This window comes from Vanellus vanellus (assembly GCF_965231255.1).
Source record: "Vanellus vanellus genome assembly, chromosome: 8".
Taxonomy (NCBI): Eukaryota; Metazoa; Chordata; class Aves; order Charadriiformes; family Charadriidae; genus Vanellus; species Vanellus vanellus.
Window position 1 is genome coordinate 5421149 of NC_138913.1, and position 20103 is coordinate 5441251.

General features: G+C 42.3%; 1 protein-coding gene across 1 annotated transcript in view; it reads right to left on the minus strand.

Annotated features, from left to right (window-relative positions):
• GOLIM4 (golgi integral membrane protein 4) overlaps positions 1-8998 on the minus strand; it is a gene marked incomplete at its 3' end in the record, with an annotated part of 33105 nt that extends 24107 nt beyond the window's left edge. The window contains exon 1 of the mRNA XM_082487029.1: positions 8712-8998. Within this exon, the coding sequence (XP_082343155.1) occupies positions 8712-8898 (187 nt within the window). The 5' untranslated portion in view covers positions 8899-8998. The remainder of the gene's footprint in view (positions 1-8711) is intronic.
• Between the last annotated feature and the right edge of the window lie 11105 nt (positions 8999-20103).

Below are 20103 nucleotides of genomic sequence, written 5' to 3' on the forward strand. Positions count from 1 at the left end.
TTATTATGTTGAAGCAGTAAACTGTAATAGCTGCTGCTGAAAATAGAAGTTTGCGAAGGGGTATTAAATAAGATTAAATATTTAATCCCTAACAGTTAGGCTTCAGACATGACTTTCATTAGGAAAGAGATCATGTTTTCCATCCCAAAAAAGATTTCCTGTGCTCTCCATAAAAGATTTCTTCCAACCTTTGGTGCCACCCACAGTTATGACATGCTGGGTCAGATTAGCATCTCACCTTGAATAAGCTGTTTTCTGTACACCTATCTATGCTGAAGATTTATTTTTTTAAGTGATGATAAACGCAAATAGTTCAAACAAAGCCTGTGTAGTGAGTTTAGACTTAAATCCTTAAAGTTAGCAGGTTTACTTCTAAAAAAAATTGCATTCCCTTTTCTTTTTACGATTTTCTTCTCTCCATTATTCTGTCATTTTTTTGTCATGATACACCAGATCATTTTGAAGAAAGCACGCAAACATTCAGAAGAGCTGCAGAGAGAACAGTTTCCTTCTCACATCATCTCTGAATGTCTGGGTCTGCTCAACTCTTGGCTCCAGGAAACAAGGGCCTGTTCTTTCTCTCAAAAGTTGTTTTAGACTTTTTTTCAGTTTTATGCAGAAGTCTAGCGATTCTATCTACACGGTGTTAGGAGATATATATATAGAGAGATATATATATTCATAAACTAGTGCAAAATCGACATTGAAGAAAAACAACATAATCTGTATATACGCATGTTGTTTTAACATACATTTGCATTTTTATCATAATGGCATCTCATAGGATGGTTAGAGTTGGAAGGGACCTTAAAGATCATCTCGTTCCACCCCCCCTGCCCTGGGCAGGGACACCTCTCACCAGCCCAGGTTGCTCCAAGCCCCGTCCAACCCAGCCTTGAACACCTCCAGGGATGGGGCAGCCACAGCTTCTCTGGGCAACCTGTGCCAGGGGCTCAACACCCGCACAGTGAAAAATATCTTCCCAATATCTAATCTAAATCTCCCCTCTCTCAATTTAAAACCATTCCCCCTCATCCTATCACTACACTCCCTGATCAAGAGTCCCTCCTCAGCTTTTCTGCCAGCCCCATTTAAGTACTGCAAGGCTGCTCTAAGATACAGCAAAAACTGAAGTAATAGCTATGGTTATCACCTTACAAAACTGCTAAATCACTTCCTTAAATTAGTTCTCAAGAGCTCTAACACAAGGGACTTGGAGTCAGCTCCAGCTGTACGTTTCAGAAAACAGCATACAGAAATCAATAGTTTGAGTTAGTGGTTCCTAAAAATTTTTTTGTTGTTGTTAACAGAAGATCACTGTCAAACCTCAAAATATGCATCCGAGTATGACAGATTAACTGAAACACCAAAAATGGCATTGTTCTGCATGGTACAATGAATAGGAATAGACTGCTTACTATGCCCTCCAGGAGCACAAGCAGGCCATACTTCTCTCAACATCTCTGTAATTAAGCACTGGAAATGACTGCCAAACTCGGGGATGTGAGTCACCTCAGGAAAATAAGATACTGGGCTAATTTCACATACCTTGGGGGATGGGGGGGAGCGGCGGAATGGAGAGAATATAGAGGAAGAGGTGGAGTAATTGCAGTTTCTTTTATTTCCTAATTAATGATACATAGTAGAAAATCTCAGGAAGTTTGGTTTATGCTAGATCACCAGAAAAAGATCAGAATTGCAACCACCTCAGAAGACCCTTCTTTAAACAAGGCACAGCATCCAAACAGGCTGAACTCCTTAAGTGCTTACCTCAGGCTCCAACATGACTAGAAATTCATCCCCCTGAATCTTAAAAATCCCAAGCAAAATCACCCAACAAAAGACTGTGCCTTAATTAGTTGTTCCATGTAGTTCATTTTTTCAGTAATCTGGATTATTTAGCTTTCAATACCGTTAAACCTCAAAAGAGCACCTGTCTTTCAGCAGGACAGATTTCATTACTTTTCCTATGCAAGGATCTTATTCCAAAATGAGCAAAGTGAACTATATTAGCCACAAATTGCTGGCAATATCCTCACCACTGTATAAGAGATGCTATAACGCGCACTCAAATCTCAGAGCAGGTGGAAGCCTTACTCATAAGGTCACCCCACCCAGATACACGGGCTGACAAGCCTGTATCCTGCCCCGCAAAACGACCAGCCCAATGAGACAATGTGTTTGGAGCATCATATTTAAGTCTTAAATTCAATCTTGAATCTTAAATATTGAATCTTTCAATCTTGAATCTTAAATTCGGTCTTGAATTCAATCAGTTTTGCTCCTGCAGGAAGCAAAGAAGTAATTCCGCTCTCTTGTTTAGGCTTTGGTTTTCACAGTAAAGCAACAGTCTTAACGGAACCACTTCAGGAGTGTCTAACTCTCAGATATTAACTTTAAAGTTTTGTCAATACAACTGCAAAGTCACAACAACCCTATGACTCTTCTTCCCACGTTGCGTGCTTAGCACAGCCAGGTATCACTTAAACTATGCTGCTGACTACAGGATTTCTGGCTCAGTTTGCAGCTATAACTGTCAGATCATGACCATTTCATCCTCTGTTTCTCTACTGGTCTTCCTCCAACAAGGCTGATGATGTTTTAAGGGAGGCAGAAGCTTCTGTCAAACCTTTGCCTGCTAGGAATATGTGACAGAAGATGACTGTCGAAGAAGCCAGAATGCAAACTCACCAAAGCATCCACCCATCTTGCCTCCCTCCTCCTCCTCTCTCAGCTCTGAAGTGTTCATAAACCCCACTCAGAAGCTTAAAAAGGCTTAAATCATCATCAGTAAAGAACAGTTTCAGGATATTGGCTCCATCTTGCATCAGTCTGTTAGCTACCAGGGCCAATACTAAACCAGGGAGGGGAAACAACAAAACCCAGGGAACAAACCCACCCTATTACATCATGCCGCTTAATATTCTGTCAGACTATGTGCTCTGTGATCTTCAGCCCAGATTCCAACTTGGGTGCAGATGTAACATTGCAGCACTGGTAGAAATTTATCCTGGAAGTATTACGTCCACAGGGAAAGTGATGTAAGGGCATTTGGGCACGGATTACAGCAATGAAAAAAATATGTAAGTATGGGCATTTGCTCAATTTATCTTTCCAGTCATAGAATTCAGCTGTTGGGACTCCTACTCACTGTGGACCTAGAAGCAACAAACCAGATCCCCGAGTTAACTGGACAAAGCTCTACCACCTTTTCTGTACTCAGATTATGAAGAAATCTTGTAATTCCACATAACCCAGAATCTTCAGGTTGAGCTGCAAAACAGGCATTTATTTATCTAAGTATACATTTTATACATACATATATATACATACAAATGCATATATGAATATGCATTTAGAGCATATAGATCTTCCATTCTAAAATCCTGCACAAACAATTTCAAACGTTGAATGTGTTTTAAGTAGTTAGAACAGTAAATACCCAGTGGAAAACATGAACGGAAGTACAAAAGACAGATTCTTAGATGAGGTTATGAACCAAAGCAGACCACCTCAGGAAACCAGGTAGCTGAATTGGGGATGCTGTATTTACATTTCATGGAGTACTGTGCTTGGCGTTGAAGTACACCCACATGCCAACAGTACACAGAGGACTAACCTCTACTCCTACAGTGCTACCACAGATCTTTCAGATCTCAGATAGCAACAAAACACAATCAAAATAAGCGCTGTAGTGTTACATGCAATCTGAAGCTAACAGGAATGACAGGAATTCAGGCTGGTGTTATTACAGAGAACAACCAAACCATACAGGGGCTGCATAAATGTAGGTCTATTTGTATGACGCATGTGAAAATTAAGCCATCAAAAGTACCGTTAGCCCTTCTAGCTCTGCCAACTTAAGGTGCAAGTTTAAACAGAGTACTAAAAAAGAGGGGTGAGATAGGGAAGTACATCCACATCTGTATGTGCTTCACTAAGAACAGCTTTGGCATCTATTTAGTTAGCACGCAGACAGACATAATAGATATTAACAACTAAAGTTACATGGAACTACGATCTAATATTGTGATGCGTTATGCAAGCCTCTATACACAGAGCTGCTGTAGATCTGACCAACTTTGAGCAGGTCACATCCAAGGAGGGGCCTTGATTTAGGACAAACGGCACAACAGGCACAGAGGAATTCTGCCTTTGCTTTTCAGCTGGTGCTTTCCAGCGCTGGATCAGATAGCTTTGAGGAAATCCACACCTTGTCTACAGTACAGCAAACTGTACTGGAGAGTTCAGAGTCCCTGCTGGGTTGGCTCCCAAGATTACAGTGTGGTGTCAGACTGCACCAAGATTGTCTGAAGCCATCAGATACGTTAAGACTCTAAGAGAAATAACAGGAAGTAACAGGAAAATTAAGGTAGTAAAAGGCACGAAATGTAGGATGTTATTAGGATTAGGGATTAAAACAGATTAAAGAGATTAAAATAGTACACAAGGGGTTACTTAATACCCAGACGATGAGAAGACAGAAGCTGTAAGGGCTAAAAAGACATTTGTAGATACATTCAATCTTGAAGCAGTCAAAGATATGATCAGGTTCAGCTGCAGCTGTCAATGCATTTCTCCTCTCACAACTGAAGCCTGTTCCTATATGGCCAATAGTTTCAGACTTAGTTTGACATATCTTTGTAGGAGGCAAAGAGCGTCAAGTTTTGATTTTATCATTTTAAGAAATACTAAATAAGATTATCTTGATGTTTTGAACATATAATGCTCAGAGAATGAGATTTAAAAATAATCAGCTTATGGGAAGACCAGCTTCTCTATGAAAGACCTTATAGATAACAATGACTTTAGGTTTTCTTAGCCGCCAAGAAATTTTGTGTCATCTCTAAACTTTGCCTCTGGTATTTCCTTTGTGGGTTACAAAAGCAGCCCTATTTTCTCCAGTGCCCATCAGAACTTTGTTAAAGAGATAAAAATGCCAAAGTTTGACATTCTCTTTTTGTGAGTTTCAAATACAAAATCTTCTACAACAGGAGCTGTCTAAGGGTGGTGAGTTTAAGATCCCAGCCTCTCAAAACCAGTTATTCTTAGCGTGTTCCCCAAGTCTGCCATCCTTCCAATTGCACCCTGGTCTTATTTCAAGAGGCACAAATACTTTTCAGCTGAGTACCTGAAGCTGCAAACACCAGAAAAAGCAGAACTCCCTATAACAACAGTCATATGCAGCCCGCTTCAGATCAGGTGCATGGATTAAACAATTTTGAGACCTCTTCCTGCACCATTTTTCAGCGATCTGTACATTCTGCCTTGGAAGATGAGCGCTATTTTCCCATGTGTACATAAGATTTAGCCTGATTCACGTGCTGCATTTGAGCAAAACAATGCAATGAAAGAGATAAAAATCTAAGACCTCTGGCTTTTCAGACAAAAACAGAAAGCGCTGCTCATTCAGACATGAAGAACTGGTATATACCAAAAAGAAGGTTCCTATTACCTACATCGATGAAAAAACTAAAAAACTGTGCAGAGATAGAAAAACAGTGGAGGGGACAATAGGAAGTGAAGGGGGGCTGCATTCCCAGCTACATCTGAGGATCCTTCTTAAGATTTTGCGCAGACCAAAGGCATTTAGGTCCAAAACTGTGACCTTATATGTAAACTTAGGAGTTACCTATCATCCTTAAGCGTTTTAAACTGACTCAAGTTTCATGCCCTAACAGTGTTCCTCTGTGTGCAATCAGGAGAGCAACTGTTCATAGGCCCCAGCAGTCACAGCAAAACCCAACTAAAATTCAGAAAACAGTCGATATTTTACTGCCATCCAAGTGTTTCAATCCAGTCAGCCTTCCAGGAGCACAGACAGCCCGGTACAACACAGCCTCAGGATCCTCAAAAGGACAACTTTAAGAAGTTACCTTTTTTTTTTTTTTTTTTTTTCCAATTTAAAACAATTAAAGCCTACTTATGAAACAGTTGTTCAGGAAGTCCAAGGTTCAGTTCTCTCCTCAGCTATTTAATTACACAGAAGAGAGCTATAAACACTAAGAAATCAACCACTGTTGATACAGCACCCTCTTTTCCTCCTGGCAATGCTGTCACTGACCTCGTTCTTTACCTGGTTCCTGTTTAAACGATTTCAGAGTGCTCCCATCATACTTCACGCCCCAAAGTCATATCTAGACCTGGATCTACAGAGAAACTGATTATTTTGCATGGAAAATATAAGTTGCACTGCTTTAGTAGTGATACATTTTGTTTTCATGAAAGAATAAACTCAGAGAATAATCTCTCATGTTGTTAAAGACAGCAAAGAAATGTAGCCTACATATTCTTAGAGGGTTTTTTCTTTGGCAACAGAAACATTGTTTATTTAAAAGCCAGGCCATTTAAAATAAAAAGTTCAAAGTGCAGTCAGACACTGCACCTGCAAACACAGGATTTTCTGTCAGCATTTTATGTTGCTTCAAAGTCTCCGTTTAAAGAAAATTCCTTCCTGTTGCTCCATATCGAAGAGTTAAACAGGAAACAGTTCAGAAACGGTTTTGGTGTTGTACATCACCAGTTAGCATGGTGCTTGTGTATCTCCAGGCGAGGTGGGCACAGGCACAGGTTTTGAATTCTCTATGTTCTCCTCACTAACTGCTACTGCAAAAATCCAAGTGATTATACAGGGCAGGCCATCCCAGAAAGAGCCACTAAATGTACAGGGAAAGACAGGGAAAAAAAGTTTATTTCTAGCTCACTAGGCCCAAATCCTCCAAAGTCCTTAGGCACATAGCTTCCATTTACTTTAGTGGGAGATGAGGCATCTAATGCTTGCAGCTGCGTTTAATATGTCTCTGGGCTCTCAGCCTCACCCTCTTTTAGGTCTATTAGCTATTGTCACGATACAGGAAAATTTTAAAGAACCAATTTTATTGTTAAATTATATTTTTCCTTATATTCTGTGACTTAATTGCTAGCAATTTTTTTTAAAACAAGGTTTACTGCTACCATACCAGGCATAAATAAGATCTGGTTAATAGGCTTGACACATTGCCATGGGTCCCAGAACCATGTGAATTTATTGCATTGATAATCAATTATATTCATGTTTTCAGATTCTGGTCCGTATCTTACATTTCTCATTAATACACTGAAGTAAGAAAGACAATACTTCTATAAAATGCAGCATTTTCACTGCATTTATCAACTACTAGTTGCCTGCTGGTTCCAATAACATGCTTGGACAGATCATGGCTACTCAAAATAATATTTCAGAAGTGGAAAGTTTAAACTCACAGTCCAGATCCAATATATCTGATCAAGAGAATCTCTCCTGTGTGTTAGAATAAAGTTGCGTGCTCCTCTTTGGTATAGCCAGAGCAACAGAAAAAGCTAACTTGTTGAATTTTAGCTTGAGAACAAGATGTTCCTGTGTCCTCTTCAAATACTGTTGGCAAATATACAGACTAGCAAAAGTAGCCCTTTAGCCATCTGCCACATACCCCTGTCCCAGCCAAACATTTACACCTTTTTCGTGACTAAAATGAAGGTTTCTGTCAAATTTTTCCATGGCAGTACCTGGAAACAGCCTGAAATTGAAATACGAAGTAATGATGGTCTCAGATCAGAATTGAATATATTGAAGTAACAAATCACTATAAGAATTTAACAGCATAAGCCCAATTCTGCACTCTCTGCATAAAAACTGTATGCTTCCAGGCATGCTTTTATGTATGCTTCCACAGTGAAAAGTATGGTTGAAAATCACCCTGCAGTTAGGTACTATTACAGCTGCTAGACCAGACCATTCTTATTCTTGTTTTATATAGTTTTGAAAAATAAAACTCTAAAGAGTTTTGAAAGTTGGCTCTGGACTTTGTATATGCCAACCTCATAACCTTGGACTCGACAGTTAGAGAGGCACTAATGCTTCATGTATATATCTGCTGCTTTGCATCTGATTTCTAGACATACAGATGTCAGACATCGGCATCTCTTTTAATCTTCAGGTACAGGACACCCATGTTTGGAGCATCCTTAAACCAAGATACACTAGGATCTGTATTTGTGTGGAAGCTTGAAGCCAAGAAATTCAAAGTTATTCCAAAATGAATAGAAGAACCTTAGCCAAATAACTTACTTGAACTTCACTTTCAAATTACCCTTTAAAAAAAAACAAAAAACAAACAAACACAAAAAAAAAACACTTTACTAGAATACTCCTCTTCTCCCTCCTGGAGCTATTTAAGGTTTATGCTGCCCAGGAACTGCAGCCTTGCATTTTTGCAGATGAGCGTTCTCTCAGCATCATAAAATTAATACCGCTGAGACAACACAGAAGCACGCAAAAGTCCCAGAACTGGACGTAGTCTGTACCGTTTGATGAGCGGCAGGCAGCACGCCCACCTCTTCCATTTACACCAAGAATTGCAAAGTGATGTGTGGCCCTTTGGGAATAAGAGTCACTCTATAAAATGTGTGGGAGTGAGGGGGAAGGAGAGCTCTTGGGGAGTCCATGACAAAAAATTCAACACTGCCTTCAGCGGAGCTAGGATCCTACCCGCGGTTAGACACCAAAACCCTACAGCCGGGGCGGGAGAAGGGGAAGAAGGAGCAAAACAGGGGGAGAGAAGGAGCAAAACTTTGTGAGAGGTCGGACAGCTGGAGCCCTGACTTCCCCAGAGGAGGAGGAGGAGAAGGAGGAAGAGGAGGGTATTCTGCAAGCCTCAGGAAAGGGCAGCAGAGGCTCTTGCCGAGGTAAGTACCTTGTAACTGAGCTGAGAGGGACTCTTGATGCTGCTGGTACTTGAGCGCCGTGGCCTCAGCCTTCCTCAGCTGGCCCTGCAGCTCGTAGTAGAGCATCGCCCCGTAGAGGAAGCTGAACACCACAGTCAAGAGCAGGAGGGTCTGGAAAATCCGCTTCTGCTTTCGGGAGCACATCCCGTTGCCCATGTCCACGGCGGGGTCCCGAGGGGCCTCCCACCCCCGCGCCCCTCACGGCTTAGCAGCGGGCAGCTGGAGGCGGCGGACGACGAGACGGCGACATCGGAGGCCCCGGGCCCGCGCCGGGAGGAGGAGAAGGGAGGGAAGGAGAAGGGAGGGAGGGACGGACGGAGGGAGGGGCGGGCCGGCCGAGCGCCTCAGCCCCTGGGCACCGCCGCGGCCGCGACGCCCCGGGCGGCTTCTCCCTCAGTGCGGGCGCTGCCGGCGGGATTCTGCGCGGCGCGGGGCGGGCGCCCCAACCGCATGCTGCGGCCTGCGGGGCTGCCCGGTGCCGCCCGGCCCCTCTCCGGGGGCGGCCCCCGGCTGACCGTCCCGGTCCCCGCGGCGGGGGCGGGCGGCGGCGCTGGCGAGCGCGGCCTGCGGGGCGGGGGGCGGCTCCCTGCTCTCCTCAGGCGGCGCCTTCAGCCCGGCCCCGCCGCGGGGACCCGCCCGGGCGGAGGTTTCGCCGCCACCTGAGAGGAACAAAGGCAACTTCCCCGGCCTCGCACTTACGTGTCACCTCCGCTCCGCCGCGGCTCCCCGCCGCGGGATCCCCGAAGGAAGTCCCGCTCCGGGCGCGGCCTCATTGGGCCCAACCGCGGGTCTCTCCCCTCCCTTCGGGGCGGTGGCGCCTGAGCGCATTGGGTGCCCGCCGCGTCCGTCCGGCCTGCCGGGCGCTCCCGCTTCCCTCCGCCCGCCCCTCTCCTCACGCCCGGCCCGGGGCGGGGGGCGCCTAGCGGGGCGGCCTCCCGAGGGGGCCGGGGCAACCGGGGCCTGTGTGCCCGCCCAGTCCCCGTGTGAGGGGATTTGGGGGAGGGGGGGGAGCTGTGTGACACAACGTGGGACAAGTCGCATGGCGGGTGTGGCAGCGTGTGGGACAGCCGCTGGGGCGGGGGGTGACAAGGCTCAGAGGGTACCCGGCCCCTGCCGCTGCCGCCACAGGGCCTTCAGGGGCCTGCGGGACGCCCGGCTCCGGGGGGTTAGAGGTGGCCTACTGAGGAGACAAAGTCCCACAGAGCCGTTTTTTATAACTCAGTGCTTCAGTTGTTGATGCTCTTCATCAGATTAATTTATTTTTTTTCCGTAGGTCATTGGCCATACTTTGGTCCGGGGTGCCAGCTGCACCCCACAGGTGCTTGCGCCTCATGGCCTTCGCCGCTGTTATGGTTTGAGAGACCCATAACAATTTGTTGTCATTTAGACAATCATTCTATCACCCGATGACCCCTCCCCACCTGGGAAAGGGAAATCGGGAAAAACAAGAAAACCCGAGAGCTGAAGTATAAACAGATTTAATAAAATAAGATTAGATAATTAACATTAACAGCACTAAAGAACTGATATTGATCCCGACACCAATACGGAATATGCAAAGATTATACTCAGCCAGTTATATCAGTAGGAAGCTGTGCACTCCCAGCAGTGGACAGCAAATGTCGGACACTGCGAGCGCTACAGCTTCAGGAGGAAGGGAAGGCCTCAGGGCTCCGGCACCAGGGCACGAAGTTCTCAGGATGGCAGCCATCAAGGGAGAGAGCGCGACTTCGCAGCAAACTTTCTAATTTATAATGAGTGTGACGTTGATGGTATGAAATAATCCTGTTGGCCAGCTTGGGTCAAGTGCCCGGGTCTCACTCCTCCTCATCCCTGCACCTGGCTAGCTCAAAAACACTGAGACCTTGAGACCCACACACCATAGCTGGCTGTAAAGTAAATATTTTCACAAATTCAGACACTGGAGTCTTCTGAAAGTGCAGTTTTCCCAAGCATTAGAAGAGAAATTAGTCCTGTGTCTCTCAAACCAGGACAGCCGCCCTTTGCCTTTTCCCGCTCCGAGAGCCCAGCTCAGGCCGCTGGTGAATGTTAACGCAGGCGCAGAGTATGTCTGTGCCAACAGCGGGGCTCCCAAACGCCGCTCTCGTGGGTAAAAAGGTGAGGCAGGTCTTACGGCATTTATCCTTCGCCAGCATGGTTTCAGAATTAGCGTAAATCGAGTTCTCTCTACCAAAAAAACCAAACCCCAAAACAACCAACCAAGGCTCAAACTAAACTAGAAGTAATAATAAGCCAAAAAATCAAAGACATACTCCACAGTTACTTTTTCTAAATGTATCTAACTCGTTGATCTGTGTTTTTCACAGGCATTATTCTGGCTTTAAAAGAAAAGCTACATCAAAGAGGCTTAAAAATTTGTTATTCAAATCTTCTACATATACCAGTAATTAACAGCAGTCAGTACCACAAGCTGTTATGACTTCTGCCTAAATGCATTTCAAATTTATATTTGTTGTCTTTTAATCTAACGGAATGCCTTGCTCTCTGTTTGAGGACCAAAGTGTTCAAAATTATGAGTTAGACACCCAGGAAGAAATTGTAATTGCTTTGAAATAGTGACACTTAAAAAAAAAAAAAAATCATATTCTTTTTTCTTGCCTTTAAGAAGCTTCCCAAAGTTCTTGAAGTTAACATTTAAAAACTTCTGTTCAAAACCATAATGCTTCAAATTGACTTATCTTCATGCAGGTTTCCAGCATCCATTTCTTTCGCAAAGTAGTCCCAGTAGGTTCCGTAGTATCACCCAATCTCCAGCTTCCCTTCCACTCCCAGACTCCTTCAGAAACATCCTCTGCGTTCTTGCATTACCAGGCTCCTCGGGCTGAGCTCAGTTAAGTAGGATGAGACAATTCTTTATTTCTAGACTGAGACTTAGAAATCACTGAAGGTGATTTACACTTCGGTATTGCAGCTACTCGAATTATTTCATTTCTTGTGTTTCCACTTGTTGCTCGCATCACCTTTCATAAAGCCAGTCTATGCCTTTGGTTTTGATGACTTTGCACTGGAGAATAATTGGCTAACCAGCAACTTCATCTGAATATGGTAGTCACTTTGGGTTATCATTATAATGAATAGACATCCTAAATTTAAGAGGACACTGAATTGATGTCATTACTTAATACCTATTCCAAATACATTTAACTGATTAGGTTGTAAATATACTTTATCGGCTTGTAGAAATTGGCAATGTCATTAAGAAATGCTGAGAAAAAAGCAAATGAGTATCTCCTTTTGCTTAATCAAATATTACTTATAGTCAGTAATAGCTAGTGAGACATCTCCTCTTCAGCTCATGTAAATTGTGATGCTTCATGAGCAAACCAATTAGAGTTAAAATGGGGGATTTATTGGGAGCAAGAGACTATTATGTGAAGCTATTAGGCAAATTTGAATTGGGAGTCCCAAAATAGAAAGGTTTGGACCTAAAAGAGACTGTAATATATTAAAAGGCATTAAATTAGTTGCTAGGAGAGGAATGTTACTTTGACTAATTCCTGAATAAGTTACTGGTATAATCAGGCAAGATGGGGGATAAGTGCTTTCTGAGCCATGTTGTACCATAGGAAGCATGCTCAGAGGCTGCAACAGGGAATTCATGGGCAGGCTTTTACACACACCTATTTATCATCTTTAGTTTAATTTCCTAAGCAAATGAGGCTTGTGCAATCAAACCGTCTGTCAGTTTGTGCCTCGTAAGGACAAACAGTTGGCCAACTCATCAGCCAATTCCAGACAAATTTAACCACATTGTAGAAATGTTAAGCAAATGTTGAGGTTCCTATAAGTTTTGAGAAATTACAAGAGCGATATATAAAGTACAACCCAGTAAGTTCCCTAACAGAAGGAAAGGCTACGCGTGCCCGAACTCAACTGTATAACAGAGAACTTGTTCAGGGGAGAGATGTTATAAATATCCTATTTCTTTGGGGCATGAGTTCTCACCATCAACCACAAGATGTGGGAAGCCAGTCCTCAGTCAGTTTGGACATCACAGTACTACATGGCTTTTTGTTTCTTTTGTTTGTTTTCCTCTTAATGTAATTCTTTTGTATTTTCTTTCATTTTTTTCACTGTCAGTTTTACTAAGCTTGATTCTGTGATTATTTTGTAGCTAGGGATACCAGTTTCTAATAAAAATGATCATTGAACAGCTTTGAGTTTTTCCAGAATGATACAATGAACACAGCAGTTAAATAGATCAGGCAGCAGGTCTTTTATTTATTTTTTTTAAAAATCCTACTAATCAATGGAATGGGGATCCAAAGCGATGGAAATGTACAGTGAAGGTTGTCCCATACAAGTCACAGCCCATTCATTTGGTTGCCAGAAGTTAAGGAATGTACTGGCAAGGCATATGTTATTACCTCTCCAGCTACAAAGTACATTCCAACTGCAGATGTTTAAGCAAGACTGACCTTTTTGTCCAGTGACTGAAGCTTACTAACGCGTACAAAGATTGTTTTAACACTCACTGTCATTTATTAGTGGTCAGGAACTGAAGGAATAAAAAGGTTGGACTTGAAGAGGTGAATGCTCCTGGGAAAATTGAATTTATCCTTGCCTGAGGTCAGAGTTTGTGACATTAGGGGAAGTCAGGCTTTTTATAGCTGACCTATCAGCTGCCTGTGTCTGAGTGTCCAGCTTAAGTAATCAGTTGAACTCTGTTTGCTGATGTCCTAATTTGAGGTGAGGACAAGGAGGACTGTGTTTTAATATAGAAAGTGCTATGCTACTTAATATTCTGAAAAAAAAAATAAAAATCAAACATAAGCTCTCCCAAACTGGACACTCAAAGTTAACACAGCTTTGACATTTGTTTCCTGGAGCCTGAGGTCTGGCTGTAGAACAGTAGATGGTGACTGACTTCTACCTCATGGATGCATATAAAGATACATTTTTCTAAATCACTCTATTCATGGTAGGAATGGGGATAAAACACTGGTAAGAAAATTCTGCGTAGGTACATAGGATAATTTAAATGGCATTCCATATTGAGGTGAGAAAATGTGGTTACTTGTGGAGATGAGTAAGGAGGCTACGCTCTGACTTGGAATATCTTGCTTCTGGTGCTTCCTGACTTAAATAGTCTTGTCATGTTACTGGCTCCAAAACATTATCCTTTGTAAATAGTAAATCTGCAGGTAAGCAGATGCATTAAAATGTACAGTCGTTTTAATAGGACTAGGAAGTAATGGAGCCATGTATGCCACAGATCAACAAATTCACTGTATGTGTGACACATATAGGACGCACTTGGAATTGCCATACATTACATCATCGCCCTATGGTTACCACAGATGAACTTCAAGGGGCAATACTCCAGTGTATCCTGTGTTGGAGCTCTTAGTTGCCTGTCAAGGCAGAACAGCTTCTAAGAAACACTGGAATTTGATATGCCTTTTGCTGCAATCCCCAGAAAAAGACTACTCATACCATTACATGCTCCACTGTTCTTAACATGACAGCTGCCATAAAAAATGATGGTAAACACTTTGAACAAATATTAGCATCCCGAATCATTTAAATACCATGTTAAATCATGAACTGACTTTAAATACTGGTGAGATGATCCACCTTATAAGAAACTTGCAATTGGAACCCCCTGTGTTATACAAAGAAGAAAAATAATAATGTTTGTGTGCTAACGATAATATGAATACTCTCACGATTAAGGGGCTGGATATCTGAGCCTTCAGGCACTTACCTAACAGCGTGTTATTTGCATAGAACAGAAGTGCTCCGAGACAGGGATCTCTGTGTATTTTGGTTCTGTGTTTTGTTTATACTATGGATCAACTTGAACCACTAAGCGAAATGCAAACAACGATAAGGCTCGGTCTGCCCATGCAGGTGGATGTGTTTTGTAGTATGAGCAGCTATGCACAAAAGACCCAGGGCAGTGCCTGCAGTGAGGAGGAAAGAGGAAAAAAAAAAAAATCTAACTCCTGGGAGGGCACCATGCAAATATAAGTTTGGACACAAAAGCCTGGTAGTTTTTCCATGCGGTGGAGCACTGAGGAATCCTGTGTCCTAGCTGAAAAATCCCATGAGGGAAGTGGGCTCCCCTATTTTGCTGTTTCAAAAGATAGCAGTTGCATTCCGTATTTTATGAGTTAGAGGAAAATGTTGAGCTTGGGAACGCTGACTACAGACATTGTTTTTTCTGATACATAGAATAATCCCCAGTGATTACATTTTCCTGGTGCATTTCCCATTGGACTGTCCAGACTGGAGGCCATGGCAGATGGAGGAGTAAATAGGTCAGTGAATTTTGAATTGTTCCATCCCCTCCTTTTTCCAGTCTTGTCGGACTTGTCTGTTTTTTCACAGTCTCTTGGTTTTCCAGCACCTGAATAAAAGCCAGGGTCTGATATCCTACAGCTGTAAAACTGTCTGGCCTTCCAGGAAAGAGAAATCTTTCTCTTTAGAATTGTTTCCATTATCATTGCACTGTAAGATAAGGTAGTCACTGATGAATTAATGTAAATTTCATTGATGTTGATATCTGTGATATCTCTGCGATTTTTTAAGGATCTGAAATGGAGACTTTTAAGTAGAGTTTGGAGAGAACTGTTTATAAAGTTAATTTGAGGGGAGAAAACAAGCACTTGGGAATTTATGTATAAAATCTGAAGAAATATAGATAAAGAACTTTAAATGAGATTAAAATGAACTCGGGACTTTAACAGCCATTTTCACATTCCTTTTCATCTTCATGGGACTGCCATCTTCATTAGCGATATTATCATGCCCTGCCAGACACAGAAATAGAAACTGTTTTTCCAGTCAGTTACAGGGTTATCCCTGGATTGTAATTTTATTTTAATTTTAGTTATTTACTTCTAGCTTTTGTGCTGCTCTAATACACTAGGAAAAATGTGTGCAGGCTTCTCTCACAAAGCATGACTATCTGTCCCAACTGTTAGTCTTGGAAGTGCTTTACACTTACATTACAAAATAAAATTAGTTCCAGTGCAAAAGAATTTTACAGATTTGTTTGGAAACATAAAAAAGTATAGAGGAGTGGAAAAAATAGCTGAATTGGAGAAAGACCTGTCAGAAAAATCTTAAGCTCCTCTCCTGAAAGATTTGTGACATTTTGTGTTTCAAGTGTCACTGTTGAACTTGGTAAGAGCGGTTGCACTTAAAAACATATGTACTTGTTTGCAGTTGTTATGGTTTGAGAGACCCATAACAATTTGTTGTCATTTAGACAATCATTCTATCACCCGATGACCCCTCCCCACCTGGGAAAGGGAAATCGGGAAAAACAAGAAAACCCGAGAGCTGAAGTATAAACAGATTTAATAGAATAAGATTAGATAATTAACATTAACAGCACTAAAGAACTGATATTGATCCCGACACCAATACAGAATATGCAAAGATTATACTCAGCCAATTCTATCAGTAGGAAGCTGTGCACTCCCAGCAGTGGACAGCAAATGTGGGACACTGCGAGCGCTACAGCTTCAGGAGGAAGGGAAGGCCTCAGGGCTCCGGCACCAGGGCACGAAGTTCTCAGGATGGCAGCCATCAAGGGAGAGAGAGCGAACTTCGCAGCAAACTTTCTAATTTATAATGAGTGTGACATTGATGGTATGAAATAATCCTGTTGGCCAGTTTGGGTCAAGTGCCCGGGTCTCGCTCCTCCTCATCCCTGCACCTGGCTAGCTCGAAAACACTGAGACCTTGAGACCCACACACCATAGCTGGCTGTAAAGTAAATATTTTCACAAATTCGGACACTGCAGTCTTCTAAAAGTGCAGTTTTCCCAAGCATTAGAAGAGAAATTAGTCCTGTGTCTCTCAAACCAGGACAGCAGTATTTAGGCCTCAGTTTGTAAAACGCTATTTACGAACTCACTGAGCTCTTGCTAAAGGAAAGATGTCCTTAATTTAAGTGAAAACCTGATTATTTGTTGTGTTTCAGAAAATTCTGCAATTTCCCCATTTTTTTCCCCCTTTCTTTGGGCCTTCATTGTGTGGGGGGTTTTTGGTTGTTTTTTTTTTCGTTAGTGTTTACTTTTTGTGCAAGTATTTGTCTTACGGGTAGCTCAAATGCCTTGAAGAATTTGAGTGGAATTCTTCTTTACCATGTGAGCTGCTGGAGGATTAACATGGTCCTGGTGTTCAGATGGCTCAATGCACATGACTGGGTACCTTACAGACGTGATGATCCCGGTCCCCAGATTTGCAAAGCTTTTTATCCATTTCACTGATACAAGTCCAGCTCTTCACTGTGTTTTAAATCGTTCATCTCTGTGCACTGTGAATATTTTATGTCTGAGATAGCCAAAATTACTTCAGCCCTACTGGTGAGGAATTGCTCTTGGCTGCTTCCTGTTGAGAAAATTATTTTTTTTTTTTTGTTTGCTACCAGAAACTCATTGAGCCACATTTTGCCTGATTCAGTTTCTGTTTGAGTTCCCTTCTAAGGGTTTTGTGTAGGACTCTCTCCCTCTCCCATTTACCAGGAGATAAAAGCATGCTGGCAGCTCTCCATCACTGCCACATCAGTTTTTCTCACAGCTTTCCCAGTTTGTCCAGCTCATCAGTCTGTCTGGGATAACGGGTGTTCTTGCAGATGTTAGGTTTATTATGCATGCACATGTAAGTGAGGATGACAAAATAAAGAACCACTAAGGACTTGTTGAGTGAAGATGGTCCTGAAAGAAGTAATTAATGGTGATACCAGTAAGGTTCTTGAACTAGCTATAGAAATGGCATTGGAAATTCATCTTTTTGTCTCTGAAAAAGCATAGCTTGTCTTTTGGCTTGGATCCGTGCAACAATCACTATAAGGACAGGGAAAAGATCGCAGAAGCTCCTTGTTTTTGCAGTTATTAAAACCGATGAGCTCAGTGTTTGGAAATGCTGCAAAAAGGGAAATTCATATGCAGGGTGGAGAGAAGAATCTCAGATAGTCGGTGCCACCTAGTGGGAGCTATCCAGAAGACTGAGTAGAAACCAGGCTGTACTTTACACCCTAAAGTCTCTTAGAGGTCAGGCCATGAAATAAAGCAGTCATTGATGAGGGTGTGGGTGCTCGGCAGCATCAACAAGCAAGGCAGGGAGTGTGTGCGATGAAGGCAACAGCTGGTGGACCATGTGTGGGTGAAAAAAGTAAAGTTAATTAAATCTCTGTTACAGCTCTGTTACAAGGAGACTCATGTCTTTTAGAGTTAGTTAACAAAAAAACACCTAACAGCACTGCTGAGTAAGTGTAGAGAAGCTCTTTGCCTGTGATGTGACACAAACTAACTGGACTATTGCTCTGAAAGGTTAGGGAGAGACATGAGACAGTGTGTACATGCATGATTTATTAATCATACCTGAATCGTAAGTGCTTTGAGGCAATGGAGCTCATAAAGTTTTACAAGCATTTACACAGCACATTTACGCTGGGAATAAAGAAGTGCTATGGCTGCTATTAAGAGCCTTTGTATGGAATACCGCATAATAAATAATTAGCCTTGAGAGTAAAACCTACTCATCTGTCTTATCACACATTCTTGTGTTCTGGCGATGATGATGAACAGCCTCTAAGAGGCATGAAGTCCAGCTCAGTGCATGACTTCTTTGTTTGACTTTTTTTAAATTTTATTCGGTTTGCTTAGGAAGTGATGCTGTGGTCAGCCAAGGGTGTTGTGTTTGTGCGTTGTTCTTTTTAAAGCCTTGCAATTCATTGGCTGATTCAAGCAGACTTATCAGAGGGCAGCAATCTCAGATATTACATTCCTGAAAGTTTCATGCAAATCGGTGGCTGGGTAGAAGACAGCGAGCCGTGAGGGAAAGGCTGAAATGCGGTATCAACTAGCATCTAATAACATGGAAAAATACTTTATAAATATTGGAAGAACAGGAAAAGCTACTGTTACTTTTCATAGTAAACTATAAAACACAAAACTTTCACAGATAAGCTCCTGTTGGAATGATTTGTTTAGGCAAAAGTAACAGAAAACTGGTAGTAAAACAGGAATGTAAACAGGATTAGGGTATTAAGCAGCATCGGTGGTTTTACTCCTGATTACACTCTCTGAAGTGGAATCACATTGCTGGAGTACAGTCATCACCATATCCCAGTGTGCTGCCTGGTACCATGCCACCATTTAATGCTACAAAAGTTCTTAGCTGGAATACATTTATATCCTGGCAGAAACCCAAAGACAGTGTTTGTCTTACCTAGATTTCTCTTGCTGTTTCATAATAGAACATCCTAGTATACTGTGAACATATTCTTGCTATTTTCCACTCATTCTATTTTGAAAGGAGATAACTTTGTCCCCAGGTGGGGGTTCAGAACTACAATATGTGACTGCCAGCAGACTGAGGAACTGACGGTCCCTCAAAAATGTGCCCTGTGAGTTAAAAATGGTGGCAATTTACATAGTCCTAGGAAGAACAAATAGGAATGGACTGAGATCCCTACCTCTGTGCTGCCACAGGGACACCTTTCCCTCTCTTGTGTCTAGGCTCAAAGGGACTCTGTCTTCCTCCTCACCTACTCAGCCCTTGATCTGAAAAGAGGAGGTTTGATTCATGGGACAGTTAACCTTCCATCTGTAGGAATCAAAGTTGTATTTACCATAAGTCAGGCCAATCCTTGAGGAGGAGAAGAGGAGAGAGAAGAAATACCAGCAACCCAGTAGCCCAGGTTGTTGGTGACACTCCACGCATTTCAGCAAACATCCCAAATCCCCACAGTATCAGGTACACTTGGGAACCTGATTCTCTGCTGTTTCTCTTTGGATATTTTGTGCTTTTTGGAGTGTCACTTATGCTGACCTGCTAGGGGGCTAGGCCAGGAGCTTTTGTAGGACTAGTTGTACATGCATGTTATTTCTAGCATGTTGTTGTTTGTTATCTACTCTTTGAAAGGAATCTCCTTTTCAAACAGCCCCACAGAGGTTCCTGTATTTAAAAATAGCAACCGTAATGAGCTTGCCTTCTCTTTTTGGCTTTTCTTCTTATATATTGCATGATTCAAGAAAAAGCCTGAACATATAGGGAGGAAGTGACACAGACATATTGCTCATGATGAGAGCACTAAGCAAATGGAAAACAGAAAACAGAAATTTGGCAGAAGCAGTACGGAAGATTAAAGTACATCTGGAGTAGAGCTGTGTTATTCCAAGGGGTAAAATAACCAAAACAGTTGGGAATCAAACTACATTATTGGATATTTTAGCATTCAAATACCAGCAATGAGTAGAGTGAATTTGCCAAATTTTGGTAAAATAGCATTTTATTATGGTGAGCTTTCTACAGTGACTCAGGTAAACTTCCTGGTTGCTTAAAATTAACTAAAATTAAATTAAACTAAAATTAAAATTA